Source organism: Lepisosteus platostomus, chromosome 10 (assembly GCF_059453375.1).
Source record: "Lepisosteus platostomus isolate fLepPlt1 chromosome 10, fLepPlt1.hap1, whole genome shotgun sequence".
Classification (NCBI taxonomy): Eukaryota; Metazoa; Chordata; class Actinopteri; order Semionotiformes; family Lepisosteidae; genus Lepisosteus; species Lepisosteus platostomus.
In genome coordinates this window covers 17,793,486-17,815,931 of record NC_142620.1, presented here as the reverse complement: position 1 = coordinate 17,815,931, position 22,446 = coordinate 17,793,486, and the positions used below count along the sequence as shown (strand labels likewise).

The window sequence follows — 22,446 nt, the reverse complement described above, 5'->3', positions numbered from 1 at the left end:
TCCTTCTTGGGGGTTAGAGAAGTAATACGTTTCTAGCTATTCACGAACTTCTTTAAGATCGTTTACTGTAAAACCCATGTGCTTGGGAGCATTTGGCTTGATTTAAGAATCAAAGACTTTTTGCGCAGGAGTCCGCAAGTGACTTTGGAGCGAAGTTAGTCAGTTTCGACTTCAGAAAAAGTTTGAGAGGTGTTTACGACGAACAAGCGTAAGGATCTACAATGTCTGCGCAGATAATAAATGGCAAGGATATTGCAGCGTAAGTGTGACTTTTTTATGCAAAATATGTTCTTCGTACTTTTTATTTTGAAGGACATATATGAGTTTAGGTAGCTGAACGCAGCCGTCACTGCACTGAGAACTTGAATTTCAGTGTATGCAATCTTAAATGTCATGGATTTTATGTACTGATATCTGCATAAGACATTAAAAACAGTTTTATGCCTAACTCAAGTTTGAACCCGATTATTTAAGAGCACAGTTTGTAAAGGTATTTAGCCACAAAGTGTGCAAGAAGTTTTACTTATTGAAACAATATAGCCGCGAAATATTTTCTTTTTTATTGAAATGTACGGCTGTTGCAGGAATTCTTGTTTAAAGCTTTTTTCGACACTCATTGTTTTGGCCTTGGTTGTGACTTGGGGTGGAACTTTCGCCTGGAGCAATTTCTTGTAAACTCGAGGTTCCAAGCTAGCTAAACACTTTCCTCCTTAAAAACATTTATTCGTAACCATACGTTAAATAATCTTCATTGTATAACATAAACGTTCAGAATGGTTTACAGGGCATTCTGTACGTCAGCTCATTAGACATATTGAAGTTAACGTAGAAAACTGCAGTTGGGGGAAAATCCTCTTGTTCATATCCTTACAAAGGTTTTTGCAAATACAGTAATTTCATTACAACAATGATACTTGTTCATTGCTAATGCTCTGCAGAGGCTGCAAAGACTTCCTCAGATCCTTATGCATATGCTGATTTTGAGACAATTTGCTATTTGTATAAGATTTTCTTTGAACAGTTTATGATCTGACAGTAACGTCCTTTATTTGGAGATTTTTTTTTCTTATTGGCAGCATCTCCTATCTCCTATCAGAAGCCAAGCAAAACTGGGCTGGTACACAGTACCTCCAAGGAAAATCAGGGTGTTACTTTAAGTCAGGGGTGCACAACTCTAGTCTTGGTTGGCCAGTGGGTTTCTGAGTTTCCTCCTGAGCCTGAGTGAAACTTATTATTTGCTTAACAGGATAAGTTGAAGCCTTTCCTAGTTCAGAATAAGTTGGAGATTTAAAGAGACATTGAAAACTGTTGGACAGCAGCCCTTGAGGACCAGAGTTAGGTGTCCTTGATTTTTGTGGTATTGTTGGACCAGTAGGTGGCACTCTTCTCTGTTTATCAGAATTCCAAAAATTCTTATTCTTAGAGACCATGGACACTGATTTAAGTGGTTCTATCCTTCACATTATATCGAAGCCCCAACTACATGTTTATTAAAGAATGTAAGAGACTGAGTGTTAACCCCATTGTCCTGGCTGAATTCCTCTTTGGGCTTGCATAATCTGACATAAAGTTCCACCATGATTTAATTAAGTACTTTTTCATTCTTCTATCTGGTTTGGTGTGTAGTAGTGACTTTCAGGGTGAAAATTAATGCAAATGATTATTATTCAGTAATGAACCAAAAAGGCTGCAAAGCCAAAACGTGCTCTGTGTTCCACTCTAAATTTCTAATTGTCATTGTCAGCAGTCAACAGAAAGCTTATAGAAAGCACAACTAGCATGCTCCTACTGACATTAGTGTAATCTTGTGCTTAGTTCCATATGATCTGGGTATTTAAGAGGTGGCAAAGCTCTGTTAAAAGTGAATATTATTTTTGTAGTTACAGGCTGCTCAGAATGGTCTCTAAGCTTTGATATTTTAAGATGCCCCATTGTTTTCTTCAGTCCACTTCATCTTCCTTTATAATTGTAGTTTTGTGTAAAACAGGTATTCATCAATGTGGGCGTTGAAACTTATAGAGTCATTGCATATTCATAATTGCACCTAGGTGTGGAATTTCTTGAAGGGCTAGGTATTTTTGTTCTTCTATTGCATCGCCTCTTACTTTATCTCAGTGGCTATTGTCAGCTGTTTAGTGACTGAACATGAGCTGTCTGTATCCTCATAGAAGATTTGTAGGAGTTCAAAGATTGACTACAGTACATCTATTCGTACCAATCTCAAGCACCTTGGTTCTAGGGCATCCAATTCCAGAGACTTTGGTCACTCTGTTCTGCGTTCATGGTCGATTGTTGATTCCAAAACCATGAATAGCATAGATGAACCTTTAGGTCACTGACTCCAAGGATGTTAACTTTATTTGAGATTTTTTTTTGCCAGCAGCAGGCTGTGTTGATCCATTACACACATTAATAATAGGTCCATACCTCTCCATTTTAAATTTCTTTATATATCCGTGTTCTCTTCTTAATCAACTGTGAACTTTCAACTTGATGTATAGTTTAGTGTGTTGTGAATATTGCTGTGCTTCTGTTTATTGTCTTCTCAATAAAATAATTAATGTCCTTGTGACAAGTTTCCTGCATAATGTTTTGAATGCAATCGCTGGCGATTGTAAGAAAAGAATGAGAACCCCGGTGATTTGCCAGATGTTCATTTATTGTTGAAAAACATTTAGAAATAATCATCATTAAGTAAATTGAGTCTTCCATCCATTATCAGTAAGCAGCTTATTCCTGGTAAGGAAGTTGGTAATCATGGGCCTACCATGGAAACACAAGCGCAAGGAAATGCTTAAACACTGGATGAAATGCCAGCTTGTTGCTGGACAATTTCGAAACTCAATTTTACCTTGCGAAAATGTCTTGGGGAAAACTGGAAAACCTGTATACCCATGTGGGGAAGAACCCCTCTCGAATCTAACCCAGGACGCAACAGTGGTGAAGCATCATGACACCTGCCCTCAGTTCAGTCTTATGACTGGTAATTGATCTCTCAAGGTTGAAGTCTCACAGTACCTTATAATTCAGTGGTTTAAGACTTCAGCAGGCTGCACCTGCACAACACTGCTGTTTTTAGGAGGAAAAAAACAAACATTTTTGATTCCAAGAAAATATGGAAAGTAATAGATATTTACTTGCCTCTTATATCATAGGCTTTTTTAACATTGTAAAATCCACCATAAAGACTAAACATTTAAAACGTCATCCTTTTCATAAAAAGACAGAAATGTCTGAGGGTGTGGTTCTTTCAAATGACATATTCATAGTCGCACAAATGTCTACTTTTGGTGGTTGTCGTGGAATTTAATCAGAGAAGAGCCAGTAGAGGTGTTCTCATTCCCTCAGTAAGGTCTTTATGGGAAAAAGTCATCACCTGTCTGTGCAGAGAAGTAAAGGCTGATTCAAAAGCAAGCAGGGAGAGCCCTTGTTTTATATCTTTTTTTTTAAGCTTATATAACACTTCAAGGACAGGCAAAGCAGTAGTTTTCACGTCCTTATAGGTTTTTGCTTTAAACAAAGAAGAGCAGTTATTCAAATAGTTTCTCATACTCCCTTCTTCAAGCAGCAGAGATAAACATTATTAAAACATCCCGTGTCCTTGACGAGTTGGGTGCTATCGCACTTTGTTCTAAGTATCCAGCTGCTTCTGCAGCACAGCTATGTCCGTAAACAACATTTTTAGGATAAAACACTTTCCTTAACATGGTTCCTATTTAAAAAAAAAAGGACAGGGTAATATCAGAAGCAGTATACAAGAATCCTTGATCTGATCTGCACTTGATCAACAAGCTCTTGTAATGGTTCAGTACTGCTAACAAGACACTGAAAAACCTTTTTCAGCACTTTATCTTGCTTTATACTCAATATACAGCTAGAGGCATAATTTGCATAAGTTAGAGAAAGAAAAATACATTTTAAATTGTTCTGGATGATGTATGTCTTATATGTGTCTCTGATGTAATGGAATGTGACATCCTGCTCATTTAAAAATGGAGTTGACTATACTAGAACACTAATGATGCTTTTTTGTGTGTCCAGTGTCAACATTTTGCTGGTCAGTGTGGATGAGTAGAGTTTTTTAGCAGAACCAATGAAAAAGAAATGGTGCAAAACAAATGTTATGTATTGGATTCAGAAATGAAAGTTTTAGGTTTGAAAGCATATTGACATGTTCCTCTCTCTTTTCTGGAATATGTTGTTCACAGGCCTGCAGTTCATGCTGTGTGCTCAAGCTAAGTTTGCTATGGAGTAGTTTTCTTAGTACTCAGAAAGTGGAGGTCTAGAAGGTTTATCCCTCAACATGGCTTCTTTAAAAAAATAAAATACTCAATTCTCAATTCAGGCATTGTGGATAGGGATCTATAGTCTATATTTGTCTTTCAGATGGTTAAAACTAGTGTTATGGGTGTTTTAATATTATTGTATAGAGATTGTTTTACATACAGTACATCTTGTAGCACATGATTGTCATAGGACTAAGCCCCTGCTGTTAATTGTAGACCTGCCATTGCTCATTTACTAATTTTTTCAACACGGGCTCTATATTGGGCATAAGGTTCTTTTAATAGGAATAACATGACATGTCTCTTTCAATTTTCAAATTGTGCCCGTTAATCAAGACTAAGTTAATTTGGTTTCTTAAGTATTATGATTATTTTAAAGCCAGAGAAGATGGAGTATAAGTTGATGCTGCTGTTTCCTGGAGTGTGAGTTGACCTCTGTGTATTAGGCAGCTGATATGTAATGGAATTAAATGATTCCTTCAGGCTGCTCTATGGGGTTTTCAGACCAGATAACTGATTTTAATATATTCTCTTAGAAGTGTTTTAAATTATTAAAATGATGTTGTTTCTTTCATATTGATTGAAAGTAGCCGGACTTCATAGTATACATATATACTTAAAAGTGTAAATCTCCACTGCATCACTAAACAAAGTTATTGGCATTTGCCTGTTCGCTTACTAGACAAAAGCTGTTCTGCGGTTGGCTTAGGTCAAATTGAAAATTCTCTTTCCCTCTCTTTTGGCCACAATAGAACCATGCAGAAGCTTTGTTTTGTTTGCAATAGTTACAACCGAAGCACAGTTCCATAAAATGCTTTGGAAGCTATCATTAAGGACTGATTTCTTCACGATATGATACTTTTCCATAAAAAAAATCATCTTTGAATGCTGTAGTAGGAGAGTTGATGATGACAGCTTAGACAGAATTTTACATGTAATTTGTCTTATAGAAAAAAAATTCAAATAACTCTTTTGGAACTTTGTTTTTCATTCTCCCTCACCCATAAATTGCTCATAAGTCGCATAAATCAACACATTTTGGCAACTATATGGAAGTGATGTTGTATTCTTCATTTTTAAGCATTTTGCTGTGTGTATCATGACATTTTATATAACTAGCAATTAAGGGATTGACCACTGTGCTCTGAACTCCAGTTCCAGGCTTGAGTTTCTTGGTAAATATGTGGAATTAATACTGTACTGTATCATATACTGTATTTACCTGTACCATCATCTTAGCAACAATGAGAAAACAAGTGCCTTGAACACCATGATAGTCCCTGCAGGATGGTAGATCATGAAAGTTATCCTCACTTTTTATTACTCTGTACGACAGCATTAGTGTAGTGGGATTGGTAACTGACACAGCTGTTGTGCCTTGAGTAAGGGACTTGAATACATTTTGGTGGACTGGAGTAACTGGGGTAAACTTCCCAGTCTTTTGAGTCGAGAGGAGTCCGCTTAACACTACAGTAACGCGGATAAGCTCTTGCCTTTTGAACTGCTGTGCTTTATGCCTTATTATACAACGCACAAAGCATTTTTCTAATTGCTGAAAGCGAAAGGTTGTCTAGATAGTCTTAGTCAATCCACATTTGTTTAATCTTTATTCCTTTTTTAAAAGTATTATTCTACTGCAGCTTTTAATATCCACTGTGTCAAGGTACTGCTTATTCTGATCATGAATTATTCTTAAATATTTGAAAATGTAGATTTCACTGAAATAGATAGCAATGTGTTTTTAACATGAGGAAGTATTGCTTTACAAGAACCATACTTGTAAACCCTAAATTTTTAATATCTACACAAATCACAGCATTAGGTGTTTCTTTTCCCATATATTGTAATTGTCATTTTAAAAAGGAATATTGCAATAGTCATTTTTTTAAATTGTAGATGGAAGACAAAACCCCCATCATTGTCACAGAAAGCCTTTCCAAGTAAAGTATTTTAGCTGTCTACATTATATCTTTTTAGTATGTACTGTATAGTGCTGTAAATGGTGTAAAAACAGGCTTTGATATCTTGAATAGGAATGAAATGTAAGACGTTTTGCCTCATTTCCTATAGATACACTAAAGCAGCTTTTATAACGAGTCTGGAATGAAACCACTTTTAAGGCTTCACTCCCATCTACAGAGATTGCTGATTGGCTTGCCATCGCTCTGCCCCCTGACAGCCTATGTTGTGGTTACAGTTTAACCACATAACCACTGTATTTTGAAAGTTGCAGAATCTGACTTCATGCTAATCTCTTAACCTTGACAGTATTTCACTGACCTGATTCACAGTTGCCGTGAAGTCTACAGCAGATCATGGAAAAACACCACACATTAATCCATTACTATGATAAGATATTGCTGAAAAATGGAGCTGCCAGTGTGTTCTGTAGCCAGGAACTTTAGAGTACTGCAGAGAATAGCTAGGTAACAGACTGGACTTTTCCACTGGCTGGCCCCCAGAGTGCTTCCTCATTTGGTCCTGTTAGGTGCCAGCACATTTCTTTTGGAGCTGTGGCCAGACATAGTTTGCCAGCTGTGCTGTGTTCCGCCATTTCATTAATACGATTGTTTGGTACTTTTCAAAGCAAGCCCCTCTCTGCCCCCCTTTTTGTGGGGCTCCTTTCCAGCTGTGTGCAATGTTTTCCGGTGCACTTCCAACGCTGAACCATCTGCCAAGATGCTGGGGAGTGAGGATGGTGATGGCCATGGTGGTTTCAGGATCAAAGACGGCCTTGTAAGATCTCTACACACTTGCAGAATCAGACTCAAATTCCAGTTGTCTTGCTCATGCTGATGCTAGTCAGTGCCACCTTACTAAGCTGCTAATTCTTGTGATTCCAGGCAAGTGAGGGAGAGGCTAAAGAAGGAGGTAGAGGAGATGAAGGAGCAGTGTCCTGGATTTAGACCAGGGCTTGTCGTACTGCAGGTATGTATTATATTTGAGATTTTAAAATAATTTTCTGCTGCCTTTCTTGCAAAAGCAGATCTAAATTTCATATTTTGGCTTTCTTTTGTTTCTCTTTTCATACAGGGAACATTTAATAAAACTATAGAATTTGTGTTTTCGATGTTTTGCCATCTAAGAAATATCTAGTGTGTCTTGCACCACACTAGCATAGACTTGTATGAGCAAAACTATTAGTATGCTGTCATTTATTGTAATTTAAGCAATATGAGAGAATGCTTTTGTATAGCATTTTCTCGCTCATGTTTCTGTAATGATGTTTTTTTTTAAATTATTTTTGACTATACAGTAAGTCCAATTTCCTCCCAAAGACATGCTGAAAAGGCAAATTTAAAAGGGATGAATTACTACCATTTATCACCATGGAACTATTGTATGTAATGCATTAAGTGAAGTATTTTGGGGAAAAAATATTGAGGTATCAAGGTCATAATGTCCCTAGTTCTTTGTATATCTAACACAATTTTGTTATATTGAGTGAGCTATTATGTCTGCTCAATTCACGAAATAAAATGTCACATTATGTGTTGTATTGCAGGAGAGTGAACTGAAAAGTTGTTGAAGTGAAAAGGTGAATTGCGCTTCTTTTTTAGGTTGGAGACCGAGATGATTCAAACCTCTACATTAGCATGAAGCTAAAAGCAGCAGCTGAGGTAATTATGTAAATTAGTTGCTAAATACCATGGTGCTGTTATTCTGAACGTTTGCAGTTGATAATTTTTCTGATATATTTTACATCTAACTGGCACTTCCAATTATTTATTGAATAAAACATCTTTTGCACTGATTTGTTTAGTGATTTTTGTTTTAAAGAAATTGTTTTTTTGTTTTTTGGTTTCTGTCATTGAATATCCACATTATATGCAATCTTATGCCATATTTGTCACTTGAGTGTTTAAAAGTCCTTTCCTTACAGATATTAAATATCAATTACCCAAACTAGACTCATTTTGTACCTGCTTTTTAAGATGTGTGGACCAAAGTTGGAGTCATCCTTTTTTAAAGCTGAGGTGACTGCTGCTTCCTAAAAAATATTAAAGGTGGAATTTAGCCCTCTTTCATCCGTTGGAAGTAAATAACAACACCATTAAAATGTACAAAAATGTCTTAATCCCGTTTGTGTTTTCAAGATTGGGATTAATGCCAACCATGTGAGACTGCCAAAGACTGCCACAGAAGATGAGGTAAGTAATGACATGGGATTTTGCCAAGAATCGAGAGCCTGGTGTTTTGTGCTCTATTATAATTTGGATTCTTAATGTAAATTCTTATATAAAAGTAAAAGTTGCTTATGTGTTTTTTTTTTGTTCCAAGATTCTTTTTTTCCTTGAGCACTAAGTATCCTTGAGTATAAGTATTTTATGAATTATAAAAGACACCTTGCATATTCCGGAACTAATAACTGTTTAAATATCTTGTCTTTTTCAACCACACAAAAAAGCCCTTAGCATTCCTTTGTGCATTCCTTAACAGAAAGCCTCTTATTGATAAAATTCCAATGCAGAGATCAATGTGACACTTTGTACTCTTGGAAAGTTCAAATAGCTTAGGTGACAGATCCAACATCCTCATCAGAATAAGAGCCGGGGTTTTTTCCCTGATCTCGGCATTCTTCCTCTTCAAGTTATAGTATGGTAGAGACAACATGGGGTGCGACATCCAAGTGATCCACATGAATACCTTTTCTATTATAGGTTTTAAGAAACATTGTCCAGGTGAACGAAAACCCCAATGTCCATGGCCTTATTGTGCAGCTCCCATTGGATTCTGTCAACCCTATTGATACAGAAAAGGTGACCAACACTGTTGCCCCCGAGAAGGATGTGGATGGGTAATTGTTTCTTCATATAATGCTGTCTTGTGTTTGCTTGTGGTATCTTCAGCATTGGAATACTTTTAAAATTAACTGAAAAATAACTGTTTGCTGTTAATCTTATCACACTTTCAGCTTAATCCAAAGTATGTTATAGAACTGAATGAACAGGCGTATGTTCACATATAAAAAAAACTTTTAGTAAATAATTTTTTTTGCAGTATGCTGTATCCTGGCTTTCTCCATGCTTTAACCTTTTTTTTCTTTTTATTAATTATAGATGTTAATGTTTTGATTCTCATTCAGAGGCATGTGGCCAGATAGCTAATGTTTCTTTCTTTGCAATACAGGCAGTCTGGTTTTAATACCTATTACTTAATAAATATCTCATTTAGTTTATTATGCTTAAGTATTCCAATATTCACTTCATTTTTTAAGTGGACAGTGTTATTCATAGATGGCTTGTTTCATGATCTGCCATTGAAAATATGTTCTGCTTGACGACAACCAGCGTGTTGTACTTTTTTTTTCTTGTATTTAATATAAGCAAGACCAAGTAATTTTTTTTTCCAAAGTAAAGTGTTATTGATATTTGTGCACAATGGTCTGTGCTTCCAATGAGAGGTGACATTTAAAATTAGTTTTGTTTGTCTTTCTTTTTTCTTGTTCCTACATTTGGTTTTCTGCCATAAAAAATGTTTTTCATAAAAATAATTTTCATGCCCAGTTCTCATTTGAACAGATGAAACATGACTGTACTAAAGTCTGTGTTCTTAACAATGTATGATGTAACCATTTGCAGATCATTAGAATCTACAATCAAAATAATGTTTTCATGTGATTACATCTTAAAATGACAATCTAATAAATTAATTTTTGTAGTGTTCTTTAATCTATCGGTTTGTGGCAAATCAGTAATTAGGCTTTTGTATCGGGGCTGATAATTGTAAAAGTGTTTTGAAGTAGCTGGTACTTTGGATTTCCTTAAAAAATATCTGTGCTTGTAGTTGCAGTGTGATAAAGGTTACAGGGTCAATCAGAGTGAGACTTCAGGTTAGAGAAAATACAATTTTCCAGCCTTTGAAAAATCTAATTGTATGGGATGTAGAATGAGACCAATGCTAAACAGGTAATCACTGATTTGTGACGGCTAAGATTAAATTATGTTTTGAAAATGCACCTGAGCTCGGCAGGCCATGAGTTCTTTTTATGCCTCTTATATACAGTAAATGTAGCTCTTGATAGAAAACAGTTTCCTTACTCTTGCTTTTTTTTTTTACTTCCTGTTTTGTTTTTAGGCTTACAAGTATAAATGCAGGAAAGCTTTCACGTGGTGATTTGGGAAACTGTTTTATCCCTTGTACTCCAAAGGGATGCATGGAGCTCATCAGACAGACAGGTATGTATTCAGTAAGTAAAGGCCAAAGCTGGTATGAGTTTGGATCGTGTCACTAGCTGACTGTTACAGGGAGTCTTTTATCAGCAGAGCGTGGGGATAGGCTGGGCATTTGATGGTCAAGGTCCTCTTGGTTTTCAGAAAAACATACAGGAGCTTGCAAGCTTTCAGTGAAGTTGCTGAGAGAAGCGCCACACCTCCAGCTGGCTTTAATCTGTTGAGGCACCGTGGAGCTCCAGCACTGACAGGTGGACCTGGGAGGTTCATTCCTGCAGGTCCTTGTTTTAACCATTAAGTACAAATAGTGTAGCTGTAAAGCCAGGTACTATTGGCACTTGCTTGGCTGAGTATATAATAATGGTTATTTTGAATGACAAAAAAGCTTCCTAGTCTTTTGGTACTGGGATTACATGCCGCTATGCTAATGGTTGAAGGGTATCTGTGAAAATATGTATGTTAATAGAGTATTTATATCCATATTTTTATTAAATGTTTGGCTTTTGCAGAATATTCTGGTTGGAGTTTTGGAAGTACACGCATATTTATGAAGCCTGCCTTAATAAGTCTCTTCGTGTCACTGTTTTAGAGCTATGCAAACACTGCTTAGCTTCCATTATGCTTTTCAGATTGAGTAGTTAATTGCTTTTATGAGACTATTAAAAACAATTTAAAACAAACATAGAACTGTATCAATTGAAATCTGCTTGAATGTCTCTGGCATTTAATTTTGTTCTTATTGTGCTACATCTTTGACCACTAGTTTATATATATTAGATTTCTCTCAGATTTCTAAGCCTATTTTAGGCACTAAGCTGAAAGTGTCCTGAAAAACATTGCCTTTTAGCAAATGTAATGGGATGCTTGAGAATAATACTGTTCTTAAGTCAAAGTAAGGTAGCTGAATTTGTTCTCCACATTAAAAGACTGCTTTTGTGCTCTCAAGGTGTGACGGTTGCAGGCAAGAATGCAGTGGTTATTGGCCGCAGTAAGATTGTGGGAGCTCCCATGCATGACCTGCTGCTGTGGAACCATGCTACAGTCACAACGTGCCACTCCAAGACCACCGACCTGCCTGCAGAGGTGAGGTCGCAGTGTCCATGTCTGGGTTCTGAAGAACCCAAGAAATAGTGCAATGCCTTTTCTTTTTATAAAAATAATCTTCTCTTTTTAGAAACGTTTCTAAATTTACATGAATACTTCTATTTTCATAGAAAAGAGCTCTCTCTTACAATGGTTTCATCATAGTACTGTTTAATATGTAATGCCAAAAAGGTTATATATATTATACGCTGTATCTTGGAAACAAATGCCTTATTTATGGATTATGATGTTAACTGGAGCATTTTAGCATACTGTCTGTGTTTTTGCTCACTTATAAGGGCACTACCAGAACATTGTTCACAAACCTGCCAATGTATGTAATATATAAATATTTAAGTATTGGTTTGCACAGCTTGCTATCTATATATGCATTAGGCCTAAATTTGAATAATTTGTGAAGTAATGGATTGTATTAGTGGTATTAATTAAATTTAATTGATTTAAGAAGTAGGATATTTAAGCCTTTGTCCATATTTCATGGCTATTTTCATTGCCTATTAGGTATTGAAAAACTTTCATAAATTGATTTTAAAAACTTGGTTAATTAAGTATGCAGATTGAGTGCAATTAATCCCCGTACAATTTTCTGTTCTTTTCAGGTTGGTAAAGCTGATATTTTGGTTGTTGGTGCTGGCAAAGCAGAAATGGTGAAGGGAGACTGGGTGAAGAAAGGGGCTGTTGTCATTGATTGTGGCATCAATCACATTCAAGGTGGGCGATTTCTAAAACTTAAAAGGTCAGCAGTGCTCAGTCACCTCATTAGCCCTCTTCTTGATTTGCTTTCATTTGGTTATTAGAGCATATAGTCCATATTTCTCATTGATAATGTGATATGTCCGCCCCTGCTGCCGAGCAGTGGGGCAATCTAGCTGTGACATGGCAGCTGGTTACTTCGCCATCAGCCCATCTTTCTGCGCCACTTGCCGTGGAAACAAAGCACCTGGAGACTTGGAGCACGTGGAGAGGGTTTTTGACCACGCTCCTTCCAGGTGTTTTCGACATAAATGTGGACCTGACAGAGCTTGGGGTTTGTTCAGAATACTGACCTCTGCTTTCTTGGTATCTTCATATTTAGGTCACCTCTCTGCTTTGTCTGTAGTGCGTTTCTCAGCTCTGACCCTTGCTTGCGTCTTCTACTTCTCTCCTGGATTCCCCACAGCGTGATGCATCCATATGTCAGCCAGGCTTTGGATTTGTATTGAAACTTTGACTTCAACTTCTGGATTCACCCTTCTGAGTTTCCTTGTCCTGAGTCCTGAGCTGGCTCTCTATGCAGTTGCCCTCAGTGCATGCTGCCCACTCAGCCCAGTCTCCCATACCGCTGCTCTCTGTACTGTCCCTTGCATGCTGCCTATGGCTTTCACCGACTCAGCTGCTTCTCACTCGGCACTTGGGTTCTCTCTTTGCCCCAGGATCGCTCTACTAGTCCCATTTCAGTAGCATAGCATCATATGATGTCTGTTCTTTTTGGAACTTAAAACAGCTATTTGTATGTTACAGATGAATATATATTTTTTGCACAACATCCATTTTGATATTTCACTTTTTTGAACTTATGAGTCTTTAAACAGATTTTTTTTTTACCTTTCAAGAGTACAGCCGAAACGCAACAGAACGCAAAAAGTGGCAGCTCACACAAGAGAAAAACCAGAAAAGGCGGGACAGTTAAACAGGTTCTTAAGATTATGAACAAGCATCTAACCTTGTTATCTGGTACAGTGTTATTTGTACTGGCAAAATGTAAAAAACCTGTGTGGACTTTTTCCCCCAAAACAATGAATAGAGTGTGATGGCAGAATATCTCCTGCCTTGTAAGGCTCATACCTCATACCATATCTCATACCTCCTGCCTTGTAATGGGTTTTGCTGGCTGAAGTCTTCATGATGGGAAAGCTGATAATCATTTGTTAGTTGTCTTTGAGAAGGAGCAATTGCTGAATCTTCTAATCTTCTCAGCTTACTTACAACAGTCCTTGTACTCGCACAAAAGAGATGAAAATGATCCAGATATTTATTAAACCGTGCACGTCTCAGGCCATACACCTCTTTATACTCCCAGTGATCCCACTGGAATGTGTAGTAGGAATTCAGCTTCCGCGCTTTCAATTAAGACTCTTGTTTCTACAAGTAAATCTTTTTCCCAGGGTACCATTGTAAATGGGACAAAGCTGAAAGATTTAATTTAATTTGCTAAAGATTTTGAATAGCATGGATGATTTGGATTTAATTGAATGTGATGAAGAGCACCCCCTAATGATGATGAAAATGTAGATGTTTTATGAAGTCCCATTGAATTTTTACGTAATTACATTATTTGGCTGATAACGCCACTACATCACAGAATCCATTTCTAACAGCTACTAATCATCATACATCAGAAGGGAGCCATTTATAGCAACACAGCCTGAGAGCTGTTGCCATTATACTTCGCTGCTGGTAGTAATACAGAGAAAGCTTCTCAGGGAGCTCTGTTTATTATGTAGACTTTCAGGCCAGAATGTCTGGGAGCCTTTTATTCTTGTGAAAATTATTATTTTCCTTTTTGTTCTGCTCTGACAAAAGGACAAAAATCTAAAGTTTTTCTGTAGCTGCTAATATTACCTCTGTCCCAATTCATCTCTGCATTGTCATGGTGAGGGCCATTCTTAAGTTATGCCTGCACACTGACTCATTATCAGTTATGTAAAGCATTTCTTAGAAATGGTGATGATTAAAGTTCTTTAACGCTTGTATATTTATCAATCCTTTCATAATTGTGACTTAGAACACTTTAGTTTTTTCGTGCAACAAGTACCCGTTGCTGATTGCAATGTTATTGCTGTTGTTTAAGGTAACCATTCGACCTTTAAATACTTTATTTTGGAAGGTGAGGTAAAAGTGTAGTCACTGGATGCATTTGAATGTTAATGTGTAAAAACGGTAGTGTTCTAATCTTTGTTCTTTCTCTCTTGGGCTTTTAGATAGTACAAAAGCAAGTGGAAAGAGGGTAGTAGGAGATGTAGACTACAATTCAGCCAAAGAAAAAGCTTCTTTCATAACACCAGTGCCTGGTGGGGTTGGACCAATGACGGTGGCCATGCTAATGGAGGTACACAGTTCGACACAGTGCTTGTACCATTCTCTTCAATATTACCCCTATTAGGAGACATTAGATGGCAAAATTGCTCTGTAAGTGTAGTGCTAGAAATACAATGAACTGTCATGGTTACTAGATATCATTATAGCTTTAAATGGTCCTTTTTTGTAACACATTTCTAAAGTAAATCCTGTTACAAAATCAGGGGGTGGATTAAGAATTTAAGTTCTCTATTAGTACTTCCTCAGTGCCCCATTAGTTAAAAAAAGATCTGAGATGTGATTTTGTCATTTGGAAAAAAAAATGGAAATTCAGAGTGTACAGTATGATTGCTGGTAATTCTACTCCATCATTTTTAAATGGGGGGAATTTAAGCAGTGCTTTTTTAAAAATAAATTGCTCTGTGTAGTCTTGGAAAAAGGTCTGTTATGCTCCCTGCAATTTTGTAATCCCGTGTTTAATCACAGTGTGTAATTATTTCTCATTCATTACCAGAATACAGTCGAGAGTGCCAAGCGCTTCCTAAAGACCTTCAGACCAGGAAAATGGAGCATTCAGTACAACAAGCTGAACTTGCAGAATCCTGTACCAAGGTATAAGAAAATTGTATGTGTACATGTCCGCTTCTCATTGCGTGTTTTGAGTGTGTACCTTGCATTTAATATACAGAGGCTTTTAAAAAGTCTTGGTACACTATTTTCTGCCAAAGTTGTAAACCTTACATTTGTTTTATAGCTTTTGTCCTGTTTTTCAGCATTTCACCTTTCATTATTGATGCAAGAATGCTGCAAGCTTCCAGCTCTCTTGTTAAAGCTTAAACAGACTTAAGATAACAGCTACTGCCCTGAAAGTCACCAGTGATTTATTTGTTGTTTTACTGGTAGAAACCTTTTCCTTTTAAGAGTGTTTATAACTTACCCAGAATCAAGATTTTAGTTGTAGTGAGCAGGATTGTTCTCTGAGAAAATATCTTTCTTGGAGAGTAGTAATCTTATGTTCCCTTCATAAGGGATTGCAGCTAATTGGATTTTCTTGTTGTTCTCAGTGATATTGAAATCTCTCGATCATGCACTCCCAAGCCTATTGATAAATTGGCTAGAGAAATTGGCCTGCTTTCAGACGAAGTGGAGTTGTATGGCACAACCAAAGCTAAAGTCCTGCTGTCGACAATCAAACGACTGGAGGCCCAGCCCGATGGGAAATATGTTGTTGTAACGGGGTAAGACCTGCTTTTTAGCACTTCTGATGTTAAAAAATCATATATGGGCTAATGCAAGCTGTTATATTTTGCTTTTTTCAAATAGTTAAAACCTCTGTGATGAACCTCTTGTTAGGGAATTGGAACTATCTCTTTGAAACTGATTGACTACATGTCTATGCTGTCTTTAAAGAAACCTGGAATTTTGCTTTTTGTGATGCACTGCAGGATCCCTCACGATTACCATTGTGCTCTTTGAGCTCATGGGCTATCATCTTCCTTTCCAGCATTACTCCCACACCCTTGGGCGAAGGGAAAAGCACAACTACCGTTGGTCTGGTTCAAGCCTTGGGAGCCCACCTCAAACTTAATGTCTTCGCCTGCGTGCGACAGCCATCCCAGGGTCCCACTTTCGGAATCAAAGGCAAATACCTACTTCAGTGCTTGCCGCTTGTTTACATTTGCTTTTAAAGCTAAAATGGTTCAATTTTAATGAATGATCACGTCAAGGCAATAGTCATTAACAGAGCATTTCTTTTAAAATTGTGTACAAAAATCCAAAAGCTTTTTTTTTTTAAATAACAAATTGACAGTAGACATTTGGAAAGTTGTGGAATGGCTTCAATTATCTTATTTCTGATAGAGCTTAGTTGATTATGGTATATATCTTTAGAATTGTAACGTTTCAAATTTAAAATGCACACAGTTAAAACACAAGGACCTTTATTTACTGTATGTTCCTATCATAAATATTGAATATGATGAACAATGAGTACTGTTTTTGTTGTACATAGGTGGGGCTGCTGGAGGTGGATATTCTCAAGTGATTCCTATGGAAGAGGTATTATATTTCTTATATTGTAATATTTCATTTAGACAGCCAGCAAACTAAAAACCTGTTGCAGTTTGAAAAAGCTTTTTCTTTTCATGTGCAAATCCTTGCAAACAAGGATTACAAACAACAAAGTTCAAATCCATGCAATCAAGGAAGTCCAGGAACCATATTCTACAATGAACTTTTACAAATGGTTGTTTGTCCATTGTTGCAGTGCTTCTTTTGCCTTTTGCTAATAGATGTCTTGTATTATGTCCCTTTAGTTCAATCTCCATCTCACTGGGGATATCCATGCCATTACTGCAGCTAATAACCTGGTCGCTGCAGCCATTGATGCCCGTATGTTCCACGAAGTCACTCAGTCCGACAAGGTAAAAACAATTAAAAAATGCATCCCTTTCAGTCTCAAAATTGTTATATTTAAGAAACACAAGGGAGTTTTAAATATTGTATTAAAATATATTTTCTGCTATCTTGTTTTATCTACAGGGTTAAAGTACACAAATTACATGATGGCAATACATTTTACAACACTGTACTGTACATTTCTTTAACTAATCAGTCTGTCACAAAATAGGTTGGAGTGGGCATTTTCAGAACAGTTTTGGTGAAATATTGGAGATTTCTAATTCTTAATTAAGATCAAATTTCAGCAAAGTCCTGGTAGAAATGAGAAAAGAATTGGCAGGTTTTTTCACGTTTATGAATTTTTCTGAAAGGCAAGTGGCATTTATTTAACAAAGTAATGTTAAAAAGAGGTTACTATCCTGTGCATGAAAGAGAATAAATTATCATTTACATTGATGACCTATGATGTTGATTTTGACCACAGTGCATGTTTCCCGGTGCAATCTGAGAAAAGTGTCTTGCACAAAGATACAACAGTAGAGTTGCACCTAAGATTTTGAACCTACAACCTTTCCATTATGAGGCCAAAATTGCGCAACATGCAGTCACCTCATTGCTGCATATCCTCATTAGATTTGATTTTATTTTTGAATGAAATAGCGTTGTTTTCACAAAGAAGTTAAAAAGGATTCAGAGCATTTATTTCTGCTGTGAAGTTTTTCCTTCCACCATCAGGCGCTGTTTAACCGCCTAGTCCCTGTGAGTGGTGGCCAGAGGACGTTTTCTCCGATTCAGCTTAACCGACTTAAGGTATTTGCATTACTAAATGGTTTTACAAAATAAACTGGACACTCATAGAGTACTGTGTAGGTTTATTCCGCCCGATTAAACCATAAGCTTGAGACACCAAAATCTGTGTGTAAAATATAGAATGAACAGAGAAGTTTATTTATAAACTCAGCATTCTGAGTAGCTTTTTTCAAATGGTTCTGCGATGGCAAATAATGCATCTCAGTATTGCATGTTGATAATATGCAATGAAACTCTCCAGTCATAAATTCCTTTGCCTTTCAAGTGATCCTAGAATATTTTATGATTGTATTGTACAGAGTATACTTTGAATTAGCTGATAAGCATGATAAGGTTGTGCTCTTCACTTCTTAGATCCTCTTAGATAAAACCTGAAAGGTTAGCAGTTTGCACTGAATTATGTTTTGATGTGAACAAATCCACATATTCAGGAAACATTGCTTCTTTCTTACAGATGAAAGACAACAATGGATTTTATTTATTTTTTTATTTTAATTTTGAATTGTTATATCTTGTTTTTAGTCCTACCCATTTAATCTCACTCAAGCTTAATCAGCTCTTTGTCCCCTACAACCATATGGTTTCATAGTGAGAAAGAAGATGCTATGCACACTCTCCCCAGACCTTAGTCACAGCCATCGATCATTCAACACAGTGTTTGATCCATAGTGGCTTAAAGGAAAGTCAGGACCAACTGGAGGAGCAATATGTTGTTCAATTATGCAATTACGAGCTGATTAACACCCAGATGGGTCCAGAAGATTACTGGGCTACAAGTTGAGAATGCTTTAGTGAACTGAAACCTACCCATCCAATTTAGAGCCACCATTTGGGAGAAACGTAGTCACATTTGCTTAACGACAAAATTCAGTCAAACCAACTATGTTTGTGTTCATTTAATGGTTCTTGAGTCTTGGACTCTGTTGCTTAAATTTACTTCTCAATAAAGAGTTGTAAAATGCTGGAAAAACATCACAAGGAAAACTTACAAATACATGATTTGTTTTTCTTGGTGTTTTTTGTAGAAACTAGGAATTGAGAAAGAGGACCCCGCCACTTTTACTGATGAGGAGATAAACCGCTTTGTCAGGCTGGATATTGACCCAGACACAATCACTTGGCAGAGAGGTACTTTCACGTTTTTTTTTGTTTTTTTTCCTGGAAGCAATTCTGCTATAGAGCAAACAGGTTCATATAATATTTAAGTGCATGTGTTGGCATATTCATAACTTTGCAAATAAAGAGATTGTTTATCTTTACTAATATAATTGCTGGTATTAAAGCTCTGATAAAGATCTAAATATTGTCTGGATATTATCTTGACAAATATAGTTGTCATACATTTCATCTTGGAGTAACATTTGGCTTGCAATGCCAGACTTCAGAGTACTTCTTTTTTTGCGCACTGGGTTAAAGGGTTTTAATTATCTGATCTGGTTAATTTTAAATCTCTTTATGTGAACATGAAAGCAATAGAAGTTATTAAAAGCTCAAATCGAGTTCACATAGCTGACAAGATATTTACTCTTCCACTGTCTATTGTGAGCCCTTTGCCCTGCAGGGCATCAGTCATCTAATTAAAATGCCAGTAGAAAATGTTAAAATATATTTCAAACAACAAATACAGTTGTCCCAGACTTCCACATTAGTTTAGACAGATATTACCTGGAGGCACAGAAATAAAAGGGTCTGTCATCTGTAAGTTCAGATGGAAGTCTGAAAAATATGAGTCTATCAAGTTCAGAAGAAACTGCTTTAATGGTTTTATTTTTTTGTTTTGTTGTTGTACTGTATGTCCACATTGAGATACCAGTCGCCCCCATTTGCAAAAAACAAGATGGCTGCATGCAGTTTTGCCATGCAGTATGTAGACAAATTTGATAACCTAAGCAGATTGTATTCTGTGCAGATGACTAAATTATGTTAGGTCTTTAAATATAAATGTAGGATTTTTTTATTTTGTGGTCTGTAATTGCTTTTCTTTTTAAACTGATTTAAAAAGAACTCAGCATCATAACATGGGGCTTTGACATTAGTGAACGCGAGTTTTATTTCTGTATACTTCCCTTGAAAATGTCCAGCTATCAGAGACATCCAACTTTTTCAGCATCCCATAAGTCCCACAGGGCCTACAGGAGAGCTAATGTTTAACAGTGAGGTGTCTTTCACTGTCAACGGTAGAATTCAGTGCTTGCCTTCCAAAAGGGTCTCTTGGTATGGGAGTCCAAGATCATGACCCCACTCAGTGGTGCTCAGCCTATTTTTTGGCCATAAATTGGGCCAAAAAATAATAATATTTTAATATTCTAATAACAGAAGCCAGACCTGGACTAGGCTTGGCTCCAGCTGAGATCCTTTACTGCTTGAGCCACTTGAGAGCCCCTACTTGAGAGTTGCTTAACTACAAAAACTAAACCAATATCTACAGTCTGTTGTCACATAGTTCTTTTTCTGAGGTCGGTGTTTCCAATGCATTGCAGTGATGGATACCAACGACCGCTACCTCAGAAAGATCACCATTGGCCAGTCTCCTACTGAAAAAGGCTTTACAAGAACAGTAAGTACAGCCTCTGCCAAAAAATAGAATTGGGGAAAAAGTTACAGAGTGCATTAAGGAGCTGAGTTTAAAATGTATACACTACTAAGATTCATCTCCTTACTCTTTACTAATTGTTACTTATAGATTACATATGTTTTTAATTAGTACGCAGTACAGTTAATATAGTTTTGCTGTACTATGCATGTTTTACTTTTGCTCATAAGTAAGAACCATTAACCTACAAAAGCTGAAACTGTGTAGTACAGTCACAATTTAGCATTTGTAAAGTGAGAAATACCTGCTAGGCTGAAGGTATCCTGTCTGTCCTTAGACTCAGTTTGATATCACAGTGGCCAGTGAGATCATGGCAGTCCTCGCACTGACCAGCGGCCTGGAGGACATGCGCAGACGTTTGGCCAAGATGGTGGTTGCCTCCAGCAAGAAAGGCGAGCCCATTACTGCAGAGGACCTGGTCAGTACTAGCTCACAAATAATTGGTAGCTTACCATCAGGTTGGCAATAAATGTTGACAAAATTATATTTAAAAACTAACAGTTGAAATTTGCATTAAAATGTCCTTTTGAAAAATATTTATTTCTTCTTTACTATATATATATATTAATTAAAAAGACACATGCCCTACCCTGTAATGTTGGGGAAAAGTACAGTAACTATAGAAAACTACACATCCACCATTCATTGAGGACAAGAGGAGCCTGCAACCCAACCAACATTTTTAGGAGATCAGTTGCTATCGTTGGGGTCATAAATGCAGAGGCAAGCCCGTCAAAAAAAGAAAAAAAGATATGATTTTCATCAAGAGGGGGAAAACTGTTTTTTGTTTGAATGTATTGAAGACAAGCGTCTTTCTTATTCGTGGTGCCCGAGATGCAGAAAAAAATATGAGAAAGACTTCCCTGCAGGAAGCAGTCTACGCTCTAAAAAACAAGTTAGTGACCTAGGAGCATACAGAGACAGCAATTTTTTGTTGTTCAGTCAGTGAGGAAAGTCAATGCCCTAAAAGTGACATTCATGTTATAACCAATAGAGCAGTTTTTATAGACAACACATGCTTGTGTAGAGTATGGTGACAGTTACGGCTGAACCATTATTTCAAAAATTCCATTACAATGCTGAAATGTCTGTCACATCCATAGTGCAGTTAGGGGTGCATATCATGGCTAGAAGGATATCCACATTATCTGCCAAGGCAATGGAACAGTTAGAGAGGTAGCGGTTTTCCTTTATCATGCCAGTTTCAGTGCATATTACAATGCAGACCATGATTTCCCTTGTTTATTCAACTGCAACTCGATCATTTAGTGGCAGGCAATTTGTAGGGAAGTAATGGGGTTTAATCATGTTATGATGCCTAGTTATTAAAATTATTAATTCAATTTGTTCAAAAGCATTTTGACACAGTCATTTTAAATCCGTTTCTGATGAGTTGTCATGAGTATGGTGATCTTTTACTCAGGCCCGTTTTGCTTGGAAAATAAAAAGTACTGCATGGATTCCTTTAAATTGCCTAGGAAATCAATTCATTCATGGCATGAAGAAGCAAACGTATCACGCAAATAATAAACATTGTGTGTATGCTTGACCTGGCATTTCTAACAGATATGACAGAAAATTGATAAGCCTGAGCTTTTAGTTTAAGGGAAGCAAAAGACAATTACATAGAGTACATGATTAGTGCACCGAAAATTGAAACTTAACCTCTAGCTACAAGTTGAATTGTGAAATCTCCGATGGACGTCATACAGTGTCAGTTATCATATTTAAAATTTAGGCAAGATCACATTTCCTTCATTATATTTATATATTTAAATAAAATTAGAATAGTTACTGTGCCTTAAGCATATGAATTATTTTTCAATATACATTTTAGTGGCTTGGGATATTTATGGTTAATGAGAAGTAGCTGTCAATAAAGAAGGGTTTGGAGACCAGTACTCTAAACTGTATTTCTCATTTGTTTTGCTTAAATTACACTGCCTTAACTCTTAGCTTCCTTTTAGAAACTTGAAATGGGTTCTCTTTCTATGACTTTTAATATTACTGCAAATCACATTGT

General features: G+C 36.7%; 1 protein-coding gene across 4 annotated transcripts in view; it reads left to right on the top strand.

The window, feature by feature from the left end:
* The window catches only part of mthfd1a (methylenetetrahydrofolate dehydrogenase (NADP+ dependent) 1a, methenyltetrahydrofolate cyclohydrolase, formyltetrahydrofolate synthetase), a 34,133-nt gene continuing 11,687 nt past the window's right edge, over positions 1 to 22,446 (top strand). For 3 of the 4 annotated variants that reach the window (XR_015941682.1, XM_088648535.1, XM_088648534.1), the window contains exons 1-18: positions 6,573 to 7,022; positions 7,130 to 7,214; positions 7,847 to 7,906; positions 8,384 to 8,437; positions 8,948 to 9,084; positions 10,365 to 10,465; positions 11,406 to 11,542; positions 12,163 to 12,274; positions 14,524 to 14,651; positions 15,135 to 15,232; positions 15,685 to 15,858; positions 16,125 to 16,261; positions 16,632 to 16,678; positions 16,936 to 17,043; positions 17,756 to 17,830; positions 18,856 to 18,958; positions 20,311 to 20,387; positions 20,701 to 20,841. Coding sequence is in view for 3 of the 4 variants with exons in the window: in XM_088648535.1 (XP_088504661.1) it covers positions 6,925 to 7,022; positions 7,130 to 7,214; positions 7,847 to 7,906; positions 8,384 to 8,437; positions 8,948 to 9,084; positions 10,365 to 10,465; positions 11,406 to 11,542; positions 12,163 to 12,274; positions 14,524 to 14,651; positions 15,135 to 15,232; positions 15,685 to 15,858; positions 16,125 to 16,261; positions 16,632 to 16,678; positions 16,936 to 17,043; positions 17,756 to 17,830; positions 18,856 to 18,958; positions 20,311 to 20,387; positions 20,701 to 20,841 (1,872 nt within the window). In the remaining variant the exon portion in view is untranslated. Of the gene's footprint in view, positions 260 to 6,572; positions 7,023 to 7,129; positions 7,215 to 7,846; positions 7,907 to 8,383; positions 8,438 to 8,947; positions 9,085 to 10,364; positions 10,466 to 11,405; positions 11,543 to 12,162; positions 12,275 to 14,523; positions 14,652 to 15,134; positions 15,233 to 15,684; positions 15,859 to 16,124; positions 16,262 to 16,631; positions 16,679 to 16,935; positions 17,044 to 17,755; positions 17,831 to 18,855; positions 18,959 to 20,310; positions 20,388 to 20,700; positions 20,842 to 22,446 lie in introns of those variants that run through there. The other variant, XM_088648536.1, reaches the window with a different exon arrangement.